The 24078-nt window shown below is 36.2% G+C and overlaps 1 protein-coding gene across 5 annotated transcripts in view; it reads left to right on the top strand.

Annotated features, from left to right (window-relative positions):
- ZMYM4 (zinc finger, MYM-type 4) overlaps positions 1 to 21099 on the top strand; it is a 163543-nt gene extending 142444 nt beyond the window's left edge. For all 5 annotated transcript variants that reach the window (XM_010841194.1, XM_010841191.1, XM_010841192.1 and 2 more), the window contains 4 exons: positions 5789 to 5900; positions 7336 to 7584; positions 18137 to 18266; positions 19108 to 21099. In XM_010841194.1, the coding sequence (XP_010839496.1) occupies positions 5789 to 5900; positions 7336 to 7584; positions 18137 to 18266; positions 19108 to 19315 (699 nt within the window). In that variant the 3' untranslated portion in view covers positions 19316 to 21099. The remainder of the gene's footprint in view (positions 1 to 5788; positions 5901 to 7335; positions 7585 to 18136; positions 18267 to 19107) is intronic.
- Positions 21100 to 24078: the final 2979 nt, after the last annotated feature.

Here is a 24078-nt window from a genome sequence, read left to right as displayed (position 1 = left end):
GGACTTCTATGGATTCTTTCAGCAAAATTTGAGAACCTTCTATGTGTGTCAACATGCATTTTGCTTAGGTAAAAATCGCAAAGATTCTGGACACACTTTGTTTGGAGTTTATAATATGAAGAATCTAAAGAACATTTCCTAATTTTATTAATACATATGTCAGGAAATAAGATGTTTTTAGTATTTATTAATAATCTAATGATATGAATATAATCAAAACATATGTACTCATTGCTAGGAATTTCAATAAAAAACATTTGAGTACTTTACAGGTAGACACTCTGCTGTATGTATTCTATTTGTGAGGTGAATCATAAACCTGTTACGTTTTTTCCTAGTATATTTCTCTTGTTATTTGTTTATATTAATAAATGACTTTCTGTAACAATTCTATAGGTTAACAAATTCTCAGATGACTTATAGAAAGTAAGTAATTACAAACTTGTTAGCAATTTTGGCAAGAAATAAACTTTCGTTAACCTATAACTTATTCCTTATAGGGAATTTTAAAAGTTTACTTACGTTTACATCTCAAATTTGTTTCCTTTTTTATTTTTTCCTCATTATAAACATATGGTTATGCTATAAAAGTTGGCATTATAAACATATGGTTATGCTTAAAAGTTGGCTTAAAACTCACCATTCAGAAGACTAAGATCGTGGCATCCGGTCCCATCACTTCATGGAAGATAGACAGGGAAACAGTGAGAACGAGTGATAGACTTCAGAGCACTGCAGATGGTGCCGCCACCACGAAGTTAAAAGACACTTGCTCCGTGGAAGAAAAGCTGTGACTAGCCTGGACAGCATTAAAAAGCAGCATATTACTTTGCCAACAAAGGTCCGTCTAGTCCAAGCTGTGATTTTTCCAGTAGTCATGTATGGAGGTGAGAGTTGGACTATAAAGAAAGCTGAGCTCCGAAGAATTGATGCTTTTAAACTGTGGTTTTGGAGAAGACTCTTGAGAGTCCCTTGGACTGCAAGGAGATCCAACCAGTCCACCCTAAAGGAAATCAGTCCTGAATATTCATTGGAAGGACTGCTGCTGAAGCTGAAACTCCAGTACTTTGGCCACCTGATGCAAAGTACTGACTTATTGGAAAAGACCCTGTTGCTGGAGGAGAAGGAGACAACAGAGGATGAGATGATTGGATGGCATCACCAACTCGATGGACATGAGTTTGAGTAAGCTCCAGGAGTTGGTAATAGACAGGGAAGCCTGGCGTGCTGCAGTCCATGGGGTCACAAAGAGTCAGACATGACTGAGCAACTGAACTGAACTGAACTGAACTGGTGCTAATTGTAAAGAGTTTTGAAAATACATAAGCATGTAAAACAACAGCTTTAATATCAATGCCTTGACCACCATTGTTAAAGTTCTGTAGGAGGGGTAATTGGCAAAAGAAACAGTCAAGTAACAGAAGAAAATCAAAAGATTGCTAATAGATAAAATGTATCAGGAATATTTAACGATCATTTACTTTGTATGCCATATTTTAATATAAGCCCATTTCATATATTAACTTACATAATTGTTAGTGTACACTTTGATGTATAAGAACTAATTTCATTTTCTGCTGAAGAATCTGAGGCACAGTGAGTTAAATAACTTGCCTAAGGTCTTAAAGGTAGTAAGTGGCAGGGCCAAGGTGTGAAGTGAACGCAGGTAGCTCAGCTTTAGGGTCCGTGTTATGATTACTGTGTTGGGCTGCCTCTCTAATATAAAATAGTGGTCAGCTGTAATCAGTGAAAATTTTCACCTATCAGATGGATTAAAAAACTTGAAAGATTGAGAAGTTTGATAATACTAAGTATTAGTGAAGACACATGTGCACTGTTGGAGGCCTTTTCAGAGGGCAAGTTGACAGTGACTATTAAAACTTGAAGTGCATATAGATTGTTCAGTCTAGCAAATCTATTGATCAGTATCTTTCCCACAAAGAAATTACTACAATTACCTAGAAAAACACATAATAGTGTTTTCACTGTAATGTTTTTAACAGCAAAAAACTAGAAACCCCCTTAGTGTTCATGAAATGATTCAATTAAATATAGTACATCCATACTATTAAATATCAAACAGTAGTTTTAAAGGAATGAATTGGTTCTGTAACTTCTATATGTTTTGACATGGAAAACTTTTGGAGACATACATTTTGAAAAGTAACTTGAAAAATTGTATGTGTAGTATTTATAGTATGGTAAAATACATATAAAATTTACCATTTTAAAGTATATAATTCATTACATTCATGATGTTGTACAACCATCATCACTATCTTGTTCTAAAATTTTATTTCTCTAAAGGGAAACCTCTTACCCATTATGCTTTCACTTCTTACCTCCTCCATCTAGTCCTTGGCAACCATAAATCTGCTTTCTGTCTCTATGGGTTTGCCTATTCTAGATGTTTCATGTAAGTGGAAAGTTACAGTTTATGGACTTTGATGCCTTGGTTCTTTCACTTAACACGATGTTTTCAAAGATCATCCATTTTGTAATATGAATCAGTACTTTGTTCCCGTTTATGGTTGAATTATTCTGTTGTTGGAAAAGTGTTGATAGACATTTGAGTGCTGTCTATCTTTTGGCTGCTCTGAATAGTGAGTGCTGCTATGAGCATTCATATATGTTTTTGTTTGAACACCCATTTTGATGTCTTTTGGGTACTATATGCCTAGGAGTGGAATTCTAGAGTCAAATGGTAACTCTTTAGCTTGTTGAGGAACCACCAAACCATTTTCCAAGATGACTGCACCATTTTACATCCCCAGCAGCAACTTCTGAGTATTACATTATCTCCATATACTTGTAAACCCTTGTTAATATCCTTAAGAAAAAAATAGCCATCTGATGGGTGTGAGGTGGTATCCTGTTGTGATTTTGATTTGCTTTTCCCTAATGACTAATGACACTGAGCATTTTTTCATGTACGAAGCCATTTGTATAGTCTCTTCAGGGAAAATGTCCAAATCTTTTGCCTGTTTTAAAACTGAGTAGTTTGCTTGTTATTGAGTTGTAGAATCTCTTTTTATAGTCTGGATAGTAAACTTCTATTAGATTTGTGGTTCAAATATTTTTTTTCCAGTTCTCTGGGTTTTCTTTTCAGTTTCATATACTTTCTTGTACTTTCATTTTTAATTTTGATAAAGTTCAGTTCATTTTTTCTGTTGTGGCTTGTTCTTTTGGTGATATATCTAAAGAATCCATTGGGAAGTTCAAGTTCATTAAGATTTGCTTGTGTTTTCTTCTAAAAGTTTTATGGTCTTAGCTCTTATGTTTAAGTCAGTGGACCGGTGTTTAGATCCTCTGTTTTGAATGATTATTCTATCAGGTGAGCCACCAGGACTTCCCTGGTGGCTCAGATGGTAAAGAATCTGCCTGCAGTGCAGGAGATCTGGGTTCAATCCCTGAGTCGGGAAGATACCCTGGAGAAGAAAATGGCAATCCGTTCCAGTATTCTTACCTGGGAAATTCCATGACAGAGGAGCCTGGCAGGCTACAGTCCATGGGGTCACAAAGGGTCAGACACAACTAAGTGATTAACACAGGGATATATTGAATTAGGGATAACTGGATATGTGGATATCCAGTTCTCCTGGCATCATTTGTTGAAGAGTCTGCTCTTCATTCATTGATCTTGACATCCTTGCCAAAAATCATTTGACTAAATGTGTATGTGCTTATTTTACACTCTCAGTTTTTAATACTTTTTGGTCATATGAGTATTCTTGTGGCAATACACACTGTTTTGATTACTGTAGCTTTGTAGCAAATTTTGAAATTGGGAAATGTGATTCCTCAAGATTCTTTTGACTATATTCCTTACAATTTCATAATAGTTTTAGGATTGACTTTTCCATTTCTTCAAAAAAGAAAATCTGAACCTTTGGGATTTTGATAGGATTGCATTGAATCTGTAGTTTACTTTGGGGAGTATTGGTATTGTAATAATACTGTCTCTAGTGTAATAATACTGTCTCTAGATCCATAAATACAAGATGTTTTTCTTAGGTCTTTAATTTCAGAAGTTCTATATAGTTTTAAGTGTGTAAATGTGTATCTCCTTGGTTAAATTTATTCTTCTCAAGTATTTTATTTCTGATACTGTTGTAAATGGAATTTTCTTAATATTCTCTTTGGATTGTTGATTGCAACTGATTTTATGTTGCTTGTATTCTGCAGCTTTATTGAGTTAATTTATTAGCTCTAATTATTTTTTTGTGGACTCTAGAATTTTCTATATATAGGTTCGTGTCACTGCAAATAGAGATAGTTTTACTTCTTCCTCTTCTATTTCAATGCTTTTTATTTCTTTTTCTTGTCTGGTTACTCTGGCTAGGATTTCCTATCCAGTGTTGAATAGAAGTGGCATTTTTATCTCGTTCCTGATCTAAGGGAGAAGTGATTTTTTTTTAATATTTCTTTTTATTTTATTGATATATTTATTTGGTTGCTCTCAGTCTTAGTTGAGGCATGGGAACTCTTAGTTGCAGCATGTAGGATCTAAATAATTCCCTGACCAGAGATTGAACCCGAGCCCCATGCATTAGGACCATGGAATCTTAGCCACTGGACCACCAGCGAAGTCCAGTGATTTTTTTTTTTAACCCATGTATTTTATATGTACTTATATTTGAGTTACTGTATGAAAACTCAACTCTATATATTCATAAAGAAAAATTTTTTAAAGATTGATAGTTGATTGTTGATAGTAGTTGCTTTTGAGTAATAAGTCTGAACGTACTTTTCTTCCACCTTTTCTATATTTTAAACTCTTTTCATAATGAGATATAATATTTTTAAGTTGTAAAAATAACTTTATTAAAATAAAAAGGAAATGAATACTTTTCAACAACAAAACTGTAATCTGGCAATATGATCATAAATTGCCTTTAAAGAGACCTGTAAAAGTGTACATTCAAATGGTATATAATCTTTATTAGCCAGAATAATACTTAAGTGGAAATAAAAATTTACAGCAAGTCATACATAGATCAAGAAAGCAAGAAACCAACATAGCCATAGATAAATGTTTAAAATACTAGATCTTTAAGACACCAAGATTTTTAGGTTATAATTATGCTACTTTGTGTTCTTCTCATATTCTACTGATTTTATTTCTCTGAGTGATTTCATCTGACCTCACCTGCACCCTCAAAATAGTTAATAGTAATTTACTCAAGCTATTGCTTGTTTCCTCTCTGAAATGATTCTTGATGGTTATAATTAGCATAATTTTATGTCCTATAATTAGACTTGAACTTTGTGAAGGCTGGCTTGTGGGGCAGAGAGTTGAGAGCTGTGGTTAGAAGCCTCCAAATAAATAGTTTTACAGTTTCAGTACCCTCGGGTCACCTGACACTAGCTAACTGTATTATTTTCAGGAAATGATCTTATAACTAGATTCAAAAGCAAACAAACTTCTAAGAGTACATCTCAGATGCTGAGAATTAAAAAATGATTTGAGAAATATGAATTAAGAACAGTGTTTAGTATATCAGTTTTATTAAGTGACTGAAAGGTACTGATTTATTATTATTATTTTAAATAATTGTTTTTAAAAGGAAATGTAAAACTTTACCTTACAAGCTCAGTGGTCAAGATAATGTTAATTCATGTGCAAAGGATCTTTAGCTTAAATTCTTCTGTTTTGACTGTATCCTTAAAATATTTCTCAGTATTGTAAGGACAGAAACTAAGGGTAAACTATATTCCTAAACATATATTTTTTACATTTTATGTTTTCTTTGTATCAACATATATGTTTCCATTTTTTCTCTTGTAGTACCTGTTTGAAAATGGTAGAATAGATAACATTTTTACTGAGCCCTATTCCAGATTTATGATTGAACTTACCAAACTCTTGAAAATATGGGAACCTACAATACTTCCTAATGGTAGGATGATTATATTTTGATTCTTTTCATGATATGCCTTCTTAAATTGCTTAATTTTTATGCTTATCTTTTGTAAATTGTTCCTTTTATATTTGTCTTGACTTATATTTGGACTTTTGAGGAGAAAATCTTTGGTTTATTATCAGTTACTTAATAAAACTATATCTTGCATATAGCACATGAAGAGATAATGACTACTCAATATAAAAAAATAACTAAAGGCTACATTTACTTTTTAGAAACCATTTTTGATATGGTAGTATTGGTAAAGTTGTACACTATACCAGTAGCTGCCACATATACTACTTTTAGACTCTGTTAGCAGTAGATCTTCTTCAGTATTTTGAAAAAAGTACCCTGAACTTGTTAAGAGAGTTAAGTCTTCATCCTTGAATTGTCTATGACCATATGTCTTTGGACAAGCCCCTAATTCACTCCTGCTCTCATGCTCCTTGCCTGTGAATGGAGAGGTTGAATGTAATGCCCAGAAATGTGGTCCCCTTCTTTTGGGCTACAGAGAACCTATGAAGCATTAAAAGGAATACAGTGGCATGATGCATTTAGCTTTTAAAGGAGGAGCTAAGAACCTGTATTTGGAAGTAACAAATAATGTATTCGTGGGCAGTCTCCCAAGAATAGAATGAGAGGTGGTAACAAAGAGGATTGGGGAGAGAACATTAGGAAAGACCTGAGTTTAACGGATATCATGAGGAAGCTGTGTTTAAAAGTATACTAATTTTAATTCTTCTGACCTGTGCTTTTCAGGAAAAATACAGATAAACTATTGTGAAGTAATTTCTCTTAATATAAGTTTTAAATAGGAGCTGCTTTCTAATGTTGTTAGCCAAATAAAACTGAAGCAGTTAACAGTAAGCATAATGATCTCAAACAAGAGTCTGCTAACTGCACCTCATGGTTGGATCTGGCCTCTTGCCTGTTTCTATATAGTTTATCAGCTAAAAATATTTTTTTACATTTCTAAATAGTTGGGGGAAATTAAATTATATTTTGTGACATGGGAAAATTGCATGAGAATCAAATTTGTTTCTATAAATAAAATTTATAAATAGCCATACCTATTTGTTTCTGTATTGTCTATACTTCCTTATCTTTCACAACAACAAAGTTGTTCAGAGCCCTTATGGCCCACAATGCTTAATATACTTATCATCTGGCTCTTCACAGGAAAAATTTACCATGCCCTGGTCTAAAATAACAATAGATTAAAACTGTTTTAGGGGAGTGCTCACTATGTTTGTTTCACTGGAATCATCTGCCCTTTTCTTTGCAGTGCTTTTTCTATTTTTATGTATGAGGAAGAGGGACAAAGAGGAGCAGTGTTCTCCTTAGTATCCTCCTGTCTGAGAATTAAAGAAATTACGTAGTCCCTTTTAGCAGGAGCTTAGTGCTGTTTCTTTTCCCCTGTTCTGTTCAGGTTACATGTTCTCTCGCATTGAAGAAGAGCATTTGTGGGAGTGCAAACAGCTGGGCGCTTATTCACCAATCGTCCTCTTGAACACCCTCCTTTTCTTCAATACCAAATACTTTCAACTACGGAATGTTACTGAGCACTTGCAGCTTTCTTTTGCCCATGTGATGAGGCGGACGAGGACGCTGAAGTACAGCACCAAGATGACATATCTGAGGTTCTTCCCACCTTCACAGAAACAAGAGTCGGAACCAGGTGTGGCAGAGTTTTCAAGATTTCTTTCTTTTTTAATTGAAATATAGTTGATGTACAATATTATGTTCGTTTCAGGTGTGTAACATAATGACTTGACATTTAAATACGTTATGAAATGATCACCACTATAAGTCTAGTAACCATCTGTCACCATACAAAGTTATTACAGTAGTATTGGCTGTATTCTGTATGCTGCATATTACCTCCTCATGACTTATTTATTTTATAACTGGAATCTCATACCTCTTAATACCCTTCACCTAATTACCCCCACCCCTCTTGCCTTTGGCATCCACCAGTTTGTTCTCTGTAGCTGTGAGTCTATTTCTGTTTTGTCTGTTAGTTAATTTTTTTAGATTATACATACAGATAAAATCATATGGTATTTTTCTTTTTCTCACTGACTTTTTTCACTTAGCATAGCACACTCTGTCTTTTAACAAATGGCAAGATTATATTCTTTTTTATAGCTGAATGAATTAATCCTTCTATTGATGGACACATCCATATTTTGGCTATTGTCAGTAATGCTGTATTGGACATAGGGGTGCATTTATATCTTTTTGAATTAGTGTTTTTGTTTCCTTTGGGTAAAAAATACCCAGAAGCAGAATTGCTGGACCATATGGTAGCTCTGTTTTCGGTTTTTGAGGACGCTGTGTGCTGTTTTCCACAGGGGCTGCACCAGTGCACACTCTGACCAGCAGTGCGCAGGGCTCCCTTGTCCCTTTCATGATAGTCGTTCTGGTAGATATGAGATGATATCTTGTTGTGGGTTTTGACTTGCATTTTCCTGATGACTAGTCATGTGGAGCATCTTTCCATTTGTCTGTTGGCAGCTTGTATGTCCCTTTTGGAAAAATGTCTATTTAGATCCTCTGCCCATTTTTTAATTGCATTTTTTATATTGAGTTTTCTGAGTTTTTGTATGATTTGTGTGTTAACCCCTTTCCAGATGTATACTTTGCAAATATCCTTACCCATTCAGTAAGCTGCCTTTTCATTTTGTGGCATTTCCTTTGCCATGCAGAATCTTTTAAGTTTGATTTGGCCCCAGTTGTTTATTTTTGCTTTGTTGTCTTCATCTGATGAGACAGCGCCAAAAAAATATTATTAACACCAATGTCAGAGTTTCCTGCTGGTGTTTTCCTCTAGGAGTCTTATGGTTTCAGGTCTTACATGTAAGTCTTTAATCCATTTTGAGTTTAATTTTGAACATGGTGTGAAAAAGTGGTGCACTTCCATTCTTTTCCACGTAGCTGTCTGGTTTTCCCAATCCGTTTGCTTTAGAGTCTGTCTTTGCCCATTGTGTGTTCTTGCTCTCTTTGTCATACATTGATCGTCAAAGGATTGGTTTATGTCTGGTCTATCTGTTCTGTCCCACTGATTTGTGTCTCTGTCTTCACACCACTACCATACTGTTATGATCATTGTGGCTTTGGGTATACAGTTGAAGCTTAAGCCAGCAAGTTGAAAATCTGCATATAACTTTACAGTCAGCCCTCCTCATTTACCATTTCATGTCTGCAGATTCAAAAGCCATGTATTGTGTGTATTTATTGAAAAAAATCCATGTATGAGTAGATCCATATAGTTCAAACTTGTGTTTTTAAGAAACAATGGTAGTTTGAAGTCAGGAAGTGTGAACCTCCAGCTTTGTACTTATTCAAGATACCTTTGGCCATTTGTGGTATTTTGTGAGTTCATATAAATTTTAGAATTACTTGCTCTATCTTTGTGAAAAATGCAAATGGTATTTTGTTCAGTTCAGTCACTCAGTCATGTCCGACTCTTTGCAACCCCATGAATTGCAACACGCCAGGCCTCCCTGTCCATCACCAACTCCTGGGGTTCACTCAAACTCATGTCCATCGAGTCGGTGATGCCATTCAGCCATCTCATCCTTTGTTGTCCCCTTCTCCTCCTGCCCCCAAATCCCTCCCAGCATCAGTGTCTTTTTCCAGTGAGTCAACTCTGCGCGTGAGGTGGCCAAAGTATTGGAGTTTCAGCTTTAGCATCAGTCCTTCCAAAGAACACCCAGGACTGATCTCCTTTAAAATGGACTGGTTGGATCTCCATGCAGTCCAAGGGACTCTCAAGAGTCTTCTCCAACACCACAGTTCAAAAGCATCAATTCTTCGGTACTCAGCTTTCTTCACAGTCCAACCCTCACGTCCATACATAACCACTGGAAAAACCATAGCCTTGACTAGACGGACCTTTGTTGGCAAAGTAGTGTCTCTGCTTTTCAATATGCTATCTAGGTTGGTCATAACTTTCCTTCCAAGGAGTAAGTGTCTTTTAATTTCATGGCTGCAGTCACCATCTGCAGTGATTTTGGAGCCCCAAAAAATAAAGTCTGATACTGTTTTCACTGTTGCCCCATCTATTTCCCATGAAGTGATGGGACCAGATGCCATGATCTTCGTTTTTTGAATGTTGAGCTTTAAGCCAACTTTTTCACTCTCTTCTTTGACTTTCATCAAGAGGCTTTTTAGTTCCTCTTCACTTTCTGCCATAAGGGTGGTGTCATCTGCATATCTGAGGTTATTGGTATTTCTCCCGGAAATCTTGGTTCCAGCTTGTGCTTCTTCCAGCCCAGCGTTTCTCATGATGTACTCTGCATATAAGTTAAATAAGCAGGGTGATAATATACAGCCTTGACGTACTCCTTTTCCTATTTGGAACCAGTCTGTTCCATGTCCAGTTCTAACTGTTGCTTCCTGACCTGCATACAAGTTTCTCAAGAGGCAGGTCAAGTGGTCTGGTATTTCCGTCTCTTTCAGAATTTTCCACAGTTTATTGTGATCCACACAGTCAAAGGCTTTGGCATATTCAGTAAAGCAGAAATAGACGTTTTTCTGGAACTGTCTTCCGTTTTTGATGATTGAGCAGATGTTGGCAATTTGATCGCTGGTTCCTCTGCCTTTTGAAAAACCAGTATTTTGTTAGGGATTGCATTGAATCTGTCAGTTATTTTGGAATAGACATTTTAACACTGTTCTTTCAGTCTATGAGCATGGTGTATCTTCCAATTTATTTGTATCTTTTTATAGTTTTTAGAGTACAGGTCTTTCACCTCTTTGGTTAAATTTCTTCCTAGGTATTTTATTATTTTCGATGTAGTTGTAAATGGGATTGTTTTCTTAATTTCTGTTTCTGATAGATTGTTATGAGTGTATAGAAATCTGAAATATTTCTACATGTTTTGTATCCTGTAAAATGTATTTACTAGAATTGATTTATTACAATTTTTTGGTAGTGTCTTTAGAATTTTCTATATATAGTATATCTGCAGGTAGTGATGGTTTTACTTCTTTTCCAGTTTGAATTTTTAAAAATATTTTTTGTAACCTGTGATGTGTCTTTTAGTATTATTTTAAAAATATTTCTTTATTTTATTTATTTGGCTCCTCCAGGTCTTAGTTGTGACACCTGGCATCTTCGATCTTCATTGTGGCATACAGAATCTTTAATTGTTGCAAATGTGGCATCTAATTCCCTGACAAAAGATTGAACCTGGGTCCCCTGCATTGGGAGCATGGAATCTTAGCCACTGGACCGCCAGCAAAGTTGTTGATTTTTAAAAATTTCCTTTTCTTGTTTGATTGCTTAGGACTTTGTAGATTGCCTCGGTCTTTGTAGGATTGCCATGGCTAGGATTTCATCCAATACTATGTTGAATAAAACGGTCAGGAGTGACCATCTTGTCTTATTCTCCAACTTAGAGAAAATTTATTCAGCTTTTCACCATTGGGTATAATGTTAGTTGTGAGTTTATCATATATCACATTTATTGTGTGGGTATCTTCCGTCTGTAGCTGCTTTGTTGAGTTTTTATCAGAAATGGATGTTGAATTTTTTTCAAAAGCTTTTTCTGCATCTGCTGAGATTACCTTATGCTTTTTATCCTTCATTTTCTTAATGTGGTGTATTATGTTGATTTGTGAATATTGAATCATTCTTGTATCCCTGGGATAAATCCCATTTGTTCATGGCATATGATCCTTTTAATGTATGGTTGAATTCAGTTTGCTCATATCTTGTTGAGGATCAATGATATTGGTGTGTCATTTTATTTCTTTTTCTGATGTCTTTGGTTTTGGTATCAGGGTTCTGCTGGCCATGTAGAATGAGTTTGCAAGAGTTACTTCCTCTCCTGTTTTGGAATAGTTTGAGAAGGATAGGTATTAACTCTTACCTAAATGTTTGGTAAACTCATCTGTGAAGCCATCTGGCTCCAGGTTTTGTTTTTTGAGAGTTTTATGATTATTGATTCAGTTTTATTATTGGTGATTGGTCTGTTCATGTTTTCTATTTCTTGTCTGATTTAGTCAGATAGTATGTTTCTAAGAATTTATCCATTTTTTCCCCTAGGTTGTCTAATTTGTTGGCATAGAACTGTTCACGGTAATCTCTTGTGATCCATTGTGTTTCTGTGGTGTCAATTGTAACTTCTGTTTGAATTTTCATTTTATTTATTTGAGCCCTCTCTTTTTGTTTTTGATGAATCTGGTTAGTTTTATTCATCTTTTCAAAGAACAGGTTCTCTTCTATTTTTTTGTTTCTATTTTATGTATTTTCACTTTTGATCTTTATTATTACTTCCTTTACTAACTGGTTTTCGGCTGTTCTTTTTCTAGTTCCTTTAGGTATAAAGTTAGATTATTTGAGTTTTTTGTTTCCTATGGTAGACCTATATCACTATAAACGTCCCTCTTAGAACTGTTTTTGCTGCAGCTGATAGATTTTTGTCTCAAAGTACGTGTTTTTTTTTTAATTTCCTCGTTGATTTCTTCAGTGATCCGTTGATTGTTCACTAGCATGTTGTTTGGACTCCACATATTTGTTTTTTCCAGTGTTTTCCTTTTAGTTGCTGTCCAGTGTGATAGCATTATGGTTGGGAAAGATGCTTAGTATGATTTCAGCTTTGGGGTGACAGAGGATGAGATGGTTGGATGGCATCACTGACTCAGAGGACATGAGTTTGAGCAAACTCCGGGAGATAGTGAAGGACAGGGAAGCCTGGTTTGCTGCAGTCCATAAGGTCATAGAGTCAGACATGACTTGGCAACTGAATACAACAAACTTATTGAGATTTGTTCTGTGGTCTGATGTGATGTATCTGGAGAATGTTCCATGTGTACTTGAATATTATTTTGTTTGGGGATGGAACATACTGTTTATTAAGTTCATCTGGTCAGATGTGTCCTTTAAGGCCAGTGTTTCCTTATTGATGTGTCCATTGATATAAATAGGACGTTAGAGTCCCCCTGCTGTTGTGGTATTATTGTCACTACCTCCTTTTGTGTCTGTTAATATTTGCTTATTATTGTATTTAGGTACTCCTGTGTAGGATGCATACATACATACAAATGTTTTGTATAATTGTTGAAACGTTGCCTTTATCGTTATGTAGTGTCCTTCTTCCATCTTTGTTTTAAAGTCTCTTTAGTCTAATGTAAAGTACTGCTACCCCAGCTTTCTGTTTCCGTTTCCATGGGATATCTTTTTCTTTTCCCTTGCTTTCAGTCTGTGTGTCTTTAGGTCTGAAGTGAGTCTCTGATATGCAGCATATATATGGATCTTATTTTGGTATCCATTCAGGCACCCTGTGTCTTTAGATTGCAGCATTTAGTTGATTTACATGTAAAGTAGTTATTGCTATGTACAGGACAGGGAAGCCTGGCATGCTGCAGTCCACAGGGTCACAGAGTCCAACACAACTTAATGACTGAACAACAAAAATGTATTTATTACCATTTAAAAAATTTTTATGATTGTATTGTTCACATCTGTTTCTTTTCTTCTTGCTCTCTTCCCTTGCAGTTTGATTACTTTTTAGTTTTGTTTGTATTCTTTTTTCTTTTTCGTGTGTGTATCTGTTATTTGGTTTTGGTTAGTGGTTATCATGAGGCTCTTATATAACAACTTATGTATATAGCAGTCTATTTTCAGTTGATGGTTGCTTAAGTTTGTGTGTGTTCTAAAAGCACTACATTTTTACTCTCACCGCCCCACCCCATCTTTTATGTTTTGACAAATTTTATTTTTTTAATGTTGTATTTTCTTTAATAGTTATAGATTATTTGATCTTACTACTTTTATAATCTTCATACTAGCTGCATAGATGGTTGAGTCACTACCTTTAGTATGTGCTTGCCTTTACATTGAGTTTTTTCCTTCCATAATTTTCATATTTCAAGTAATGGCCTTCTTTTTATGTTCAAAGAAGTCCCTTGAACATTTGTTGTAGGGTCAGTTTTGTAATGATAAACTCTTTAACTTCTGCTTGTTTGGGAAACTTTATTTCACCTTTAGTTCTGAATGATAATCTTGACAGAGTATTCTCAGTTGTAAATTTTTTCCTTTAACCATTTTGAATACCTCATGCCACTGCCTTCTGGCTTTAAAGTTTCTGCTGAAAAGTCAGCTGATGGTCTTGTGGGGGCTCCTCTGTATGTAACTAGTTATTTCTCTCTTTTGCTCAGTCATGTCTGACTCTTTGCAACCCTGTGGACTGCAGCACACCAGGCTTCCGTGTCCTTCACCATCTCCCAGAGCTTGCTCGAACTCACGTCCATTGAGTCAGTGATGCCATCCAGCCATCTCGTCCTCTGTCACCCCTTTCTTCTCCTTGCTGCTTTAAATATTCTCTATCTTTAACTTTTGACATTTTAGTTATAATGTGCCTCAGTGTAGGTTTCTTTGCATTCATCTTGTTTGGGACTCTCCATTTCCTGGAATTGGATGACTTTATACTTTTCCAAGTTAGTGAAGTTTTCAGCCAGTTTTTTCTTCAAATAGATTTTGTTTCTTTCCTGCCTTCTTTGGGAATCCTTAGTTTTTGCCTATTTTATTTGGAAAAATTCCTTTGTCTCTTCAATATTCCTAGCTCTCTGCGTTTGTTTCTATGTACTAGATAGATCAACCACATCTGCCAGCCTTTAAAGGGTGACTTTATGTAAAAGGGCTGCATGCACCCTTCTCTGTGGTTAGGCCATGATGGCTGTAGGTTTACTGGTGTGCAGGACTGGACCCTGACAAAGCTGGCTATAATGGTGAGTTGTGACCGTTGAAGGCAGTATGGTTTGCAAGGCCATCTCCTAGGGTGGAGCTGCTTTGGAGGGGCTCTAGTGCTGGCCAGAGCCATTTGCTAGGTGTAGTAGTATAGCTTTGGAGGGGCGTCAGCTTGGATGGATCTACAGGTGAGCCTGGGATGAGATGGGGAGAGTCAAACTGGCACCCACCGGCCCTGGACCAAGTAGGCGTAGTTCCTCAGTGGCTACAGAACCAGAGAAAATTATAAAAGTCCCTGGCTCTGCTGCACACACCCTAAAATCAGTCAGTGACTCTCCTTCACATATGACCCAGGTCCTCTTCAAACTGCTGCCTCTGGGACTTGGGGCAAGAGAGTTTTTGCATGTGCTTTTTAAGTTTTAGTTTCCTACAGACCTCTGGATGTAAGTCCCACTGGTTTTCAAATCCAGGTGTTATGGGGGTTTGTTGGCTTATCTCTCTGGTGCTGATTCCCCCTCGGCTGGGGAGCTCGATGCGGAGTTTGGACACTTTGCTCCTCAGGAGGACCTCTGCAGCTGTGATGTCCTCTCTGCCTGTGGGTCCTGGCCAGATACCATTTCTGCCTCTCTTACCCATCTTAATGGTGATTTTCTTTTTATCTTTAGTTGAGGAAAATCTTTTGTGCTGGTCTTCAGGTCTTTCTCAAGGATAGCTGCTCTGTGTATAGTTGTAGTTTTGGTGTGTTCATGGAAAGAGATGAGCCCAGGATCTTCCTACTCTTGCATCTTGTCCCCTCCTTGTAAGATTTCTATTTGAAATCTTATTAGTATTCAGATAGACACTTATTAGAGAAGAGGAATTGCAAATTCTAGACATGGAAGAGTATAGCTTTAGTTTAACATTTAAATGCTTTCTCTATTGTTAGGGTCATATTAAAGGCTTGACTTAAAATTAGAAGAATCAGTTGCTTCAGTATGCTTTTATTGGTGGGCTATTTTGGTGGAGGGGAGTGGTTGCCATGTTGCATGGCTTGTGGGATCTTAGTTCCCTGACCAGGATTCAAACTCATGCCCGCTTCAGTACAGAGTATTAATCACTTAAAAGTCCTCTTTTATTGTCATTTAAATTAGACATTCTAATTTAATTCATTAGGGATGTAACCCAGATAATCTTCAGTTTAAAACTTTGCAAGAAACTGAAATATACAGCCAAGATTGGGGATCATTGATTTAGAGGCAACAGATGGGTCAATTACTAGTTAAAAGGAACTTGCATAACTTTTAAATCTAGTGTTTCTAAAAGTTTCGGGGTTTTTGACCAGAGTACTCCGTTTTAGTTAACTCATTATTGACCACAGGATTTTTGTAGAAACTAACACCTGTGGCTGGTGGTTTTTATTTTGACCAGCCAGGTATTAATTCTGTTATTTCACTAACGCTTTGTGGGTTCTTGATTCAGTAGTTACACTTGACACACCTGTGAAGTCTTCTAATTTTCTTGAAATGTTGTCTTTAGTCCTCTCTTCTGTAGAAGCAGAGGTACATTCTCTAGCACCATGAGTTTCCCTGTATGTATCAGAATCAATCACTACGGCCTTTTGTCTTATTTTTTTCCTAATATTCGCATTGTTTGAATCAGAACTATATTTTGAAGAACTATCATCTTCCAAGACACTAGTATATATGTCACTTGGAAAATCAGAGAAAGTACCTGTATAAAATTCACCAAAAAATTCTTCTTTACTCAAAAATTTTCAATGTGTCAGTTTTGAAAATGTTATGTTAATATACACAAGGCTGGTACAAAAACCTAATGGAGCAAAACGTGAATGATAACAATCCTAAGTTACATAATGAATCCTTGGTCAGTTTTAAACTCTTAACAGCTTCACCTGGTGATGTTAATTGTATCACTCTCTAAAAATGTGTTGATACGTCTCTAGTCAATAATATGTTAACGCTGTAAAATTCTGAGGGAACTTAAACCTGTCCTAGAGTATACTGCCGTCATACACAGTAGAAAAATATCAGCAGTGACTGTTTTATTAGAAGGTTTATGATCTTGCATTCTAAAAAATCTGTTAATAATTTGTTATTAATATTTAAAAATTAATGTTGTTATTATAGAACTAGAAATTATTTTGAACAGAATTGCAAGTTCTGAAATTCCCAAAACCAAGCTGTTATTTCCTTGAGATAAGAGTGAAGTATATATTTTGAATGTAAGAATTTTAAATTACTGAAACTAGAATCTGTAAAGAATAATTGTGATGTTCATCTTGTATTTACTTTTTTCTCAGTTGCTCGTTTACTTTAGAAAATACTAAGATTATCTTGCTTTTTCCACCATGCATTCATACCCTCGTATGTTTTGTTTATATATAGCCCACTTTATGCTCTTAATGGATATTAATTCAGCGACTTCCCTTGTGGCCCAGTACCTAAGAATCCACGCTCCCAATGCAGGGGTTGCAGATGTGATCCCTGGTTGGGGAACTAGATCTCACGTGCCATGGCTAAAGAGTTCACGTGCCACAGCTAAAGATTCCACATGTTGCAACTAAGACCTGGTTCTGCCAAATAAATAAAAATAGATAACTTTAAAAATTTATATTAATTCAAGGAGGTAGAGACAATGGGACAACATTTCCCTGTTTTCTGATTAGGTGCTTGACCAGATTGGTAGTAAATTTAGCTTCTTTTATGAATGAGCAGCTAGCATATTTTCTATTTAGATAGTCTCTAAGTGGAAAACTGGATGACATATGCCTAATTCAGAACTAATACGGGAAGCTGGGGAAATTTTTGGATCAGTTGTTAAAAGCAGATATGAGAAAAGAAGAAGAAAACCTTTTTTCCTTCGGGTTTCCAGATCCACCTAATGTTCTCTTGAAGTTTGAATGGAGAAAGTGGGAAGGAAACAGCCTGCTTTCCATGTCTTTACCCTGGCTTCTTTCTGATAACCCTTGGCCTCTGCACAACTCTGCTGGTGAAAAAGGGATTGCTCTTTCCTTATCAAATGGTCAGCTTTACTGAGAATTCTTTTTCTGACAAAAGATTTCACTTCTCATAATACTATAACAAATGAAAGAGACTTAAACAAACGCCCAATGGACACTGGTGTCCTACAAGAGAACTGTTTTCAGAGAAAGAGGTGCCAGCTTCTGTTTTGATCTCTACTATAGGAGAAGAACATGCAGAACCCTTTTTTCTCTTTATTTTGCTATGGATTAAGAACCCTACGCCTAATAAAATTGCCTAACAAAGTCAGGCTCAGAATTGAGACTTACTCTCAGGCATCATGCTTTTTGTCATGCTGCCCCAACTTGGGTAAGGATAAAAACATAAATTCTACAGGACAGGGACTTTGTTTGATTAACCCAGCACTAGTCTAGTGCTTCCATAGATCCTCAATAAATACTTGTTGAACACGCGAGTAAGTGAAAGGAAGGGAAAGGGAACCATATAAGTGGGTGTCTTAAGACTTGAAGAAAGACTTTTCTAATTCTTTGATTATAATTTTCTGTCTCAAGATAAACTAACCATTGGCAAGAGGAAACGAAATGAAGATGATGATGTTCCAGTGGGTGTGGAGATGGCAGAGAATACTGATAACCCCCTCAGATGCCCAGTCCGACTTTATGAGTTTTATCTGTCCAAATGGTAAGTGATTTTCCTCTGAACTTTGTACAGCACACTTCAAAAAGTAATTATTATATTTTAGATTTCAGATGCTCAAATCCCAGAAATGTAGCTGGTCTGTGACTTTAAACAAAGATTTACTTACGGTTTCATTTTTTTCCCCACTTTCATATCTGCCTGGAATTTGAACCAAGAAACAAATTGCTTAATCTTGAGCATTTTCCCCCAAAAATCTCTTAAAAAGCAAGAATCACTGTCATTGTTTATTCTGCTATGAATTTGTTATTTACATAGAAAAATAGGGGAAAGACTGTACTGCTACGTCTATAAATGAGAAAACAGTTTTTAAAGAATTGACATTTTTTGAGTGGTCTTTTTCTTACAGAAACTTTATGATTTTAAAAAGTTGCAAGATCCACACTAAAGCCAATTTTTTTCCCCAAAGAAACACAGTGACTGGGTTTGCTCTTCAGCAGAGCTGTGTGGAGTATTCTGGGGATTCATTGCAGGGTATTGGGCACTGAGGATGAGTCTCAGCCATAGTGTCACTTGTGAGTTGAATTTTTTTTTGCTCCTGGTAAGTTTTAAGTACTAATACTTGTGAAGGATTTGCATTTTGTCATCTATTAACATTATACTTACTTCGAATCCAGTGTGATTCCTGAGTGTGGGGGAAAAATATGCAGTTACAGGTTGCTCCTGGAGCATAAATGTCTATAAACTTGTTTATCTCTGTGGGTACATTGTTTACGATGTTAGTCATAGTACGAAAGATAGAGAGCCATTATACTTAAAGAGTAATTACATGTGTGCTGTACTCTCTGATCCCAGTTTTCTTTCTCTCTTTTCTTTCCTGTGATAGCTCTGAAAGTGTGAAGCAGAGGAATGATGTGTTTTACCTTCAGCCTGAGCGCTCCTGTGTTCCAAATAGCCCCATGTGGTACTCCACATTTCCCATAGACCCTGGGACCCTGGACACCATGTTAACACGTATTCTCATGGTGAGGGAGGTACACGAAGAACTTGCCAAAGCCAAATCAGAAGACTCTGATGTTGAGTTATCAGATTAAAGTGGAAGTAGGGTTCCTATTTTCATACGTGTTGGTATGCACCAAACTGTGAATGCATCCAGCTTTGGAAAATGATAAGTCCCAAGTCCTCTTGACTTGATTATGAGGTAATGGAGAACAGACAGCTCGTGAACCAGTGTGGATGTACAAATGGCAACTGAAGGAAAGAATGTGAGCTGAGAAACCTTGTTCTCCGGCAGTGATATTGCTCTTAGACATCTTCAGAATGACTAACCAATTTCTCTGAGTGGTGCATAATCTTATTTTGTTTGGGAATAACAAATTGTGGAATATTTTTAAGGAAAACTGTTGTATAAAATTCTACCATAGTAACCTTAGACCTTAGAGAGGTAGCTTTGGAGTGAAGCCTTGGCTGCAGTAGGCTACTTGGGCAAGCCCTCTGTAAGAGTCAGGGCAGAAATCAGTACAGAGCTAAGAGTGGCATCAGATGAGGACTGTGGGGCCCAGACTTGAAGACCCAGTAAAAATACTCAGCCTTTTTTTTTTTTTTAAAGGTAGAGAGTGAAGTGGTCTTGATTTTGATTTTCACTGCCAAGCCAATTCTGTGAAGGATAGAAGCCTCTGGTGCTTTTGCCATAGGGTCCCTCACATCAGGGGAAAAGGCCTTCACTGCTGTTCATACAGTACTGTGTCCCCTTCACTTTCTGGGTCTAGCCTTCTCAGCTGTGGGTCTGGATGTGGGTAAATTAAGTTAAAGGGGCTGAAACTTACAAAATAATTATGCACACAGAAAATCTGTGGCACTTGTTAGACCCCAGGTGTTTTGAAATGTTTGTAGAAAACCCACTAAAATGCCCACTTCTCTGGGTGTCAGCCTTTATTGCTGCTGTCTCACAGCATGAGCTGTGGCGCACAGAAGTGGGGGTTCTTTTGTTTTTATTTTATCCCCAAATGGCAGCTTTCCTCCTGTTGTTTTATCTTCCCGTTTCCCAAATAATTTCTGTTATTTTGTTTTTTGCACCAGTTTCTGGAGGCCCTTGTCATTTCAAAAAGAAGAGTCTCTCCTTTCTCTGGCAAACCTGTGGGTGATTCCACAGAGACACAGTGTTACTTAGCTATCAGAATTATGGTAGAAGAAGAACTAGTATTTTCCTATGTAAAGCATTGGAAGATGACCTTGTTACCCTAAGACACTTAAATAAATAAATAGGATTCTGGGGTTAGTATACAAAGACACTGACAGTCTTGCAAAGATCCACAAGGTCCTCTTATAGCATTATTCCAAACTCTAGCTGTTTTAGTAGTTTGATGAGGATCAAGTCATAGGAGTGTTTGGCAAATGGATCCATTTCCTTCTTCTCCATTCTGTTTCTTCCCCACAAAATTTTGAATCAAAGCTTCTATAATATTGGCCAATCACAGAATTTCCTTAGGTGAGGTTAATTTGATCCTTTAATAGAAATGAGAGAAGTCTAAAAAGCCTCTTAGAAATTTTAACCTTGAAAGACTTTACTATATGTCCCATTTTTTTAGATGGGAGTGGCAGGTGGTTTTTTTGTTTTTTAATAAATAAATTTAAATACAATGAAAATTTTAAAGTAGGCCTTTTGACATTGTGTACTTATGGTTCTGTCCTGTAACAAATCTTGTTTTTGTTACCAAGAACTGTGTGAAAGAAGTAAATCTGCCCCAGTTCTGTATGACTAATTCCATCTGTGTTTGTCATTTCTGACTGGAAAACTTACTTCCAGACCTTGTTTGATATGGAGGAAAAACAATTGGATTGTCTGATAAGTCTGCCAATAAACTATCCAGAAACATCAGGTGTAATAGTCCCCACTAAGAAATTTTATGGTTTATATAAACACTAATGTTTCCCCTTCTGTAGAAATGCAAATTTATGGCATAGTAGATAAACTATTATAAAACACTAGAGAGAGGAAAAAATTCTGTATCTTTTAATTGAGAACAGCCAATATCCAGGTAAATGACTGTATCAAGATGTCAATTGCATGTTAGTCCACAGAGTTGTCCAGATCCTGGAATAATTTGTAAAAGAAAATATTGATTCATTATTGGTCATTCCTCATAAGCATAGCTGTTGATGTGTGTGTCCAGTTATTTGCTTTTTTAAATTTTATTAAAATAATGTAAAATTGGTTCTTTTTCCCCCAGGGGAGGAAAAAATATCAAACAAGAGAAACATTAAATTATCTGTTGTTCTTTGTTTTTTAAACACTTTCGGGTTTTCACCTTGCAGAAACCACAGAAATATTCCCTTAGAATAAAATAGTATATTTGTATTTGATGGGTGAATTATTCATTTTCTTTATGTCTTGAAAGAATTTTAAATATTTTTTTCTGTTTGACCCTATTGGTATGATCCAACAGATGGTATATTACAAAGAAAAAGATCAGTTTTCAGAAAATAAATTATTTGGTTTTTACTCAGTCCAGAAAACATTGTTTCATTGCAAAATCTTTTCAATTGTTTTTTTTCCCCCATCAAAGACTTGTTCTGGTTTTTAATTTATTACTATTTTCAAAGCCCTGAAAGCTAGAAGTATCAAGTATTAGGTTGGTGCAAAAGTAACTGCGGTTTTGCATTGTTGAACTTTGCTGTTTGATATTAATGAGCACATTCTTAAATGTGGTTATATTATACATTATTTTAATGCACATTTCTTTTGCTAATGACTTATTACTTGCTGTTTATTTTAGATTAGGGAAATGATGATGTTAGACAAAAAGCAAGTTCTAGTAATTTTCTTATTTGAGTTCAAAATGGGTCATAAAACAGTAGAGACAACTCACAACATCAACAATGCACTTGGCCCAGGAACTGGTGATTCAAGAAGTTTTGCAAAGGAAACAAGACCCTTGACAATGAGGAGTGCAGTGTTTGGCTGTGGGAAGTTCACAGCAGCAAATTGAGAGGATCATCAAAGCTGATCCTCTTACAACTACGCAAGAAGTTGCCGAAGAACTCAGCGTGGACCACTCTATGGTCATTTGGCATTTGAAGCAAATTGGAAAAGTGAAAAAGCTTGGGAAGTGGGTACCTCACTTATCTTGCGGCTGACTGCAAATCAAAAAAATCATCATTTTGAAGTGTCATCTTAATTCTACACAACTACAACAAACCATTTCTTGATCAGATTATGACATGTGACAAAAAGTGGATTTATACAAGGCAACAACCAGCTCAGTGGCTGGATCGAGAAGCCACAAAGCACTTCCCAAAGCTAAACTTGAACCAAAAAACAGTCAGGGTCAGTGGCGGTCTGCTGCCCATCTGATTCACTGTAGCTTTCTGAATCCCATCAAAACCATTACATCTGAGACACATGCTCAACAATTCGAAGAGATGCACCAAAAACTGCAATGCCTGTGGCCAGCACTGGTCACCAGAAAGGACCCAGTTCTGCATGCCAACACCTGACTGCACACTGCACAACCGACACTTCAAAAGTTGGATGATTCTTCAAAAATTGGATGAATTGGGCTGTGAAGTGTTGCCTCATCTGCCACATTGACCCGACCTCTCACCAGCCAACCGTCACTTCTCCAAGCATCTCAACAGCTTTTTACAGAGGAAATGATCCCACAACCAGCAGGGGGCAGAGAATGCCTTCCAGGAGTTCTTCGAATCCTGAAGCACAGATTCTTACGCGATGGGAATAAAACTTGTTTCTCATTGGCAAAAATGTGTTGATTGCAGTAATTCCTATTTTGATTATTAAAGATGTACTTGATCCTACTCACAATGATTTAAAATTCATAGTCCGAAACCGCAGTTATGTTTGCATCAACCTGATCTGTATTTCATTTTAGGCAGACTTTTTTTTAGATTTACGCAGCTTAACCTAGTTCAACTTGAATCATTTTGAAATCATGAGATTAGAATAAAGAATATATTCTTAAGTATGAATACATAGTTAATTTGGGAATGTAAGACTAAGTGGTATTTTCCTTAGACTTTCTAGTTATCTTGGTATTGTGCAAATATACCTTCAGATTCCACATAGATTGTTTTTACCTACCTGCCTTGTGGCATTCCTATTTTTTTTAACAAAGTTTTCTGAGAAGTTTTAAGTTAAAATGAAATTATGTAAATGAGTCCCAGTTTTTCTATTAAATTCAAAATTTAATTTTCTATGCAAATAGAAAAAGTCCTTGTGATTCTGAGTTGAAATAAGCAACAGTACCCCCAATTCCTCCTGTCTGTCATCATCATACCTTATTTCATCATTGAAAAATAATTGTGAGCCTTCGTTACAGAGCGGGAAGGTCGGAAGCTCTGGAGCCTGGTCTTTACTGTTTGTATAGCCTTAAGTTAGTTACCTAGCCTCTCTGTGCCTCAGTTTTCTCTTAAACTGGGAATAATATCAACTTCTGTAAGTTGTGCTTGGAACATGCTAGGTTTTCAATGTCAACTCTTTTTTACTATAACACCTGCAAATTCTAGGCATATAGTAAGATTTTAAATATATGCTAATTCCCCCACTACAGCCTGAATTTTCACTAAATTCAGTGCTTCAGATTCTGTAAAACATAATACACAGCATCATCAATTCAATATATTGGAATGAACTATTTAGAATACCTAAATATTCTATATACACTGGTGTATACACTGTATACACTAAATCATACATTCTTCACTCATGTGCTTGCTTACATGCATATAAACTGTAATCGACGTTACAGAAATGCTTTGATGCACTTCACTACGTCAGTGGATACAAGAAGAGCCTGTGATAGTTTACCCTTTTTTTAATTGAAATTCTGAGTCTGTGAGA

This window comes from Bison bison, unplaced genomic scaffold (assembly GCF_000754665.1).
Source record: "Bison bison bison isolate TAMUID 2011002044 unplaced genomic scaffold, Bison_UMD1.0 scf7180017864158, whole genome shotgun sequence".
NCBI lineage: Eukaryota > Metazoa > Chordata > Mammalia > Artiodactyla > Bovidae > Bison > Bison bison.
Note: the sequence above shows the minus strand (reverse complement) of the source record. Positions and strands in the feature narration are given on the sequence as shown.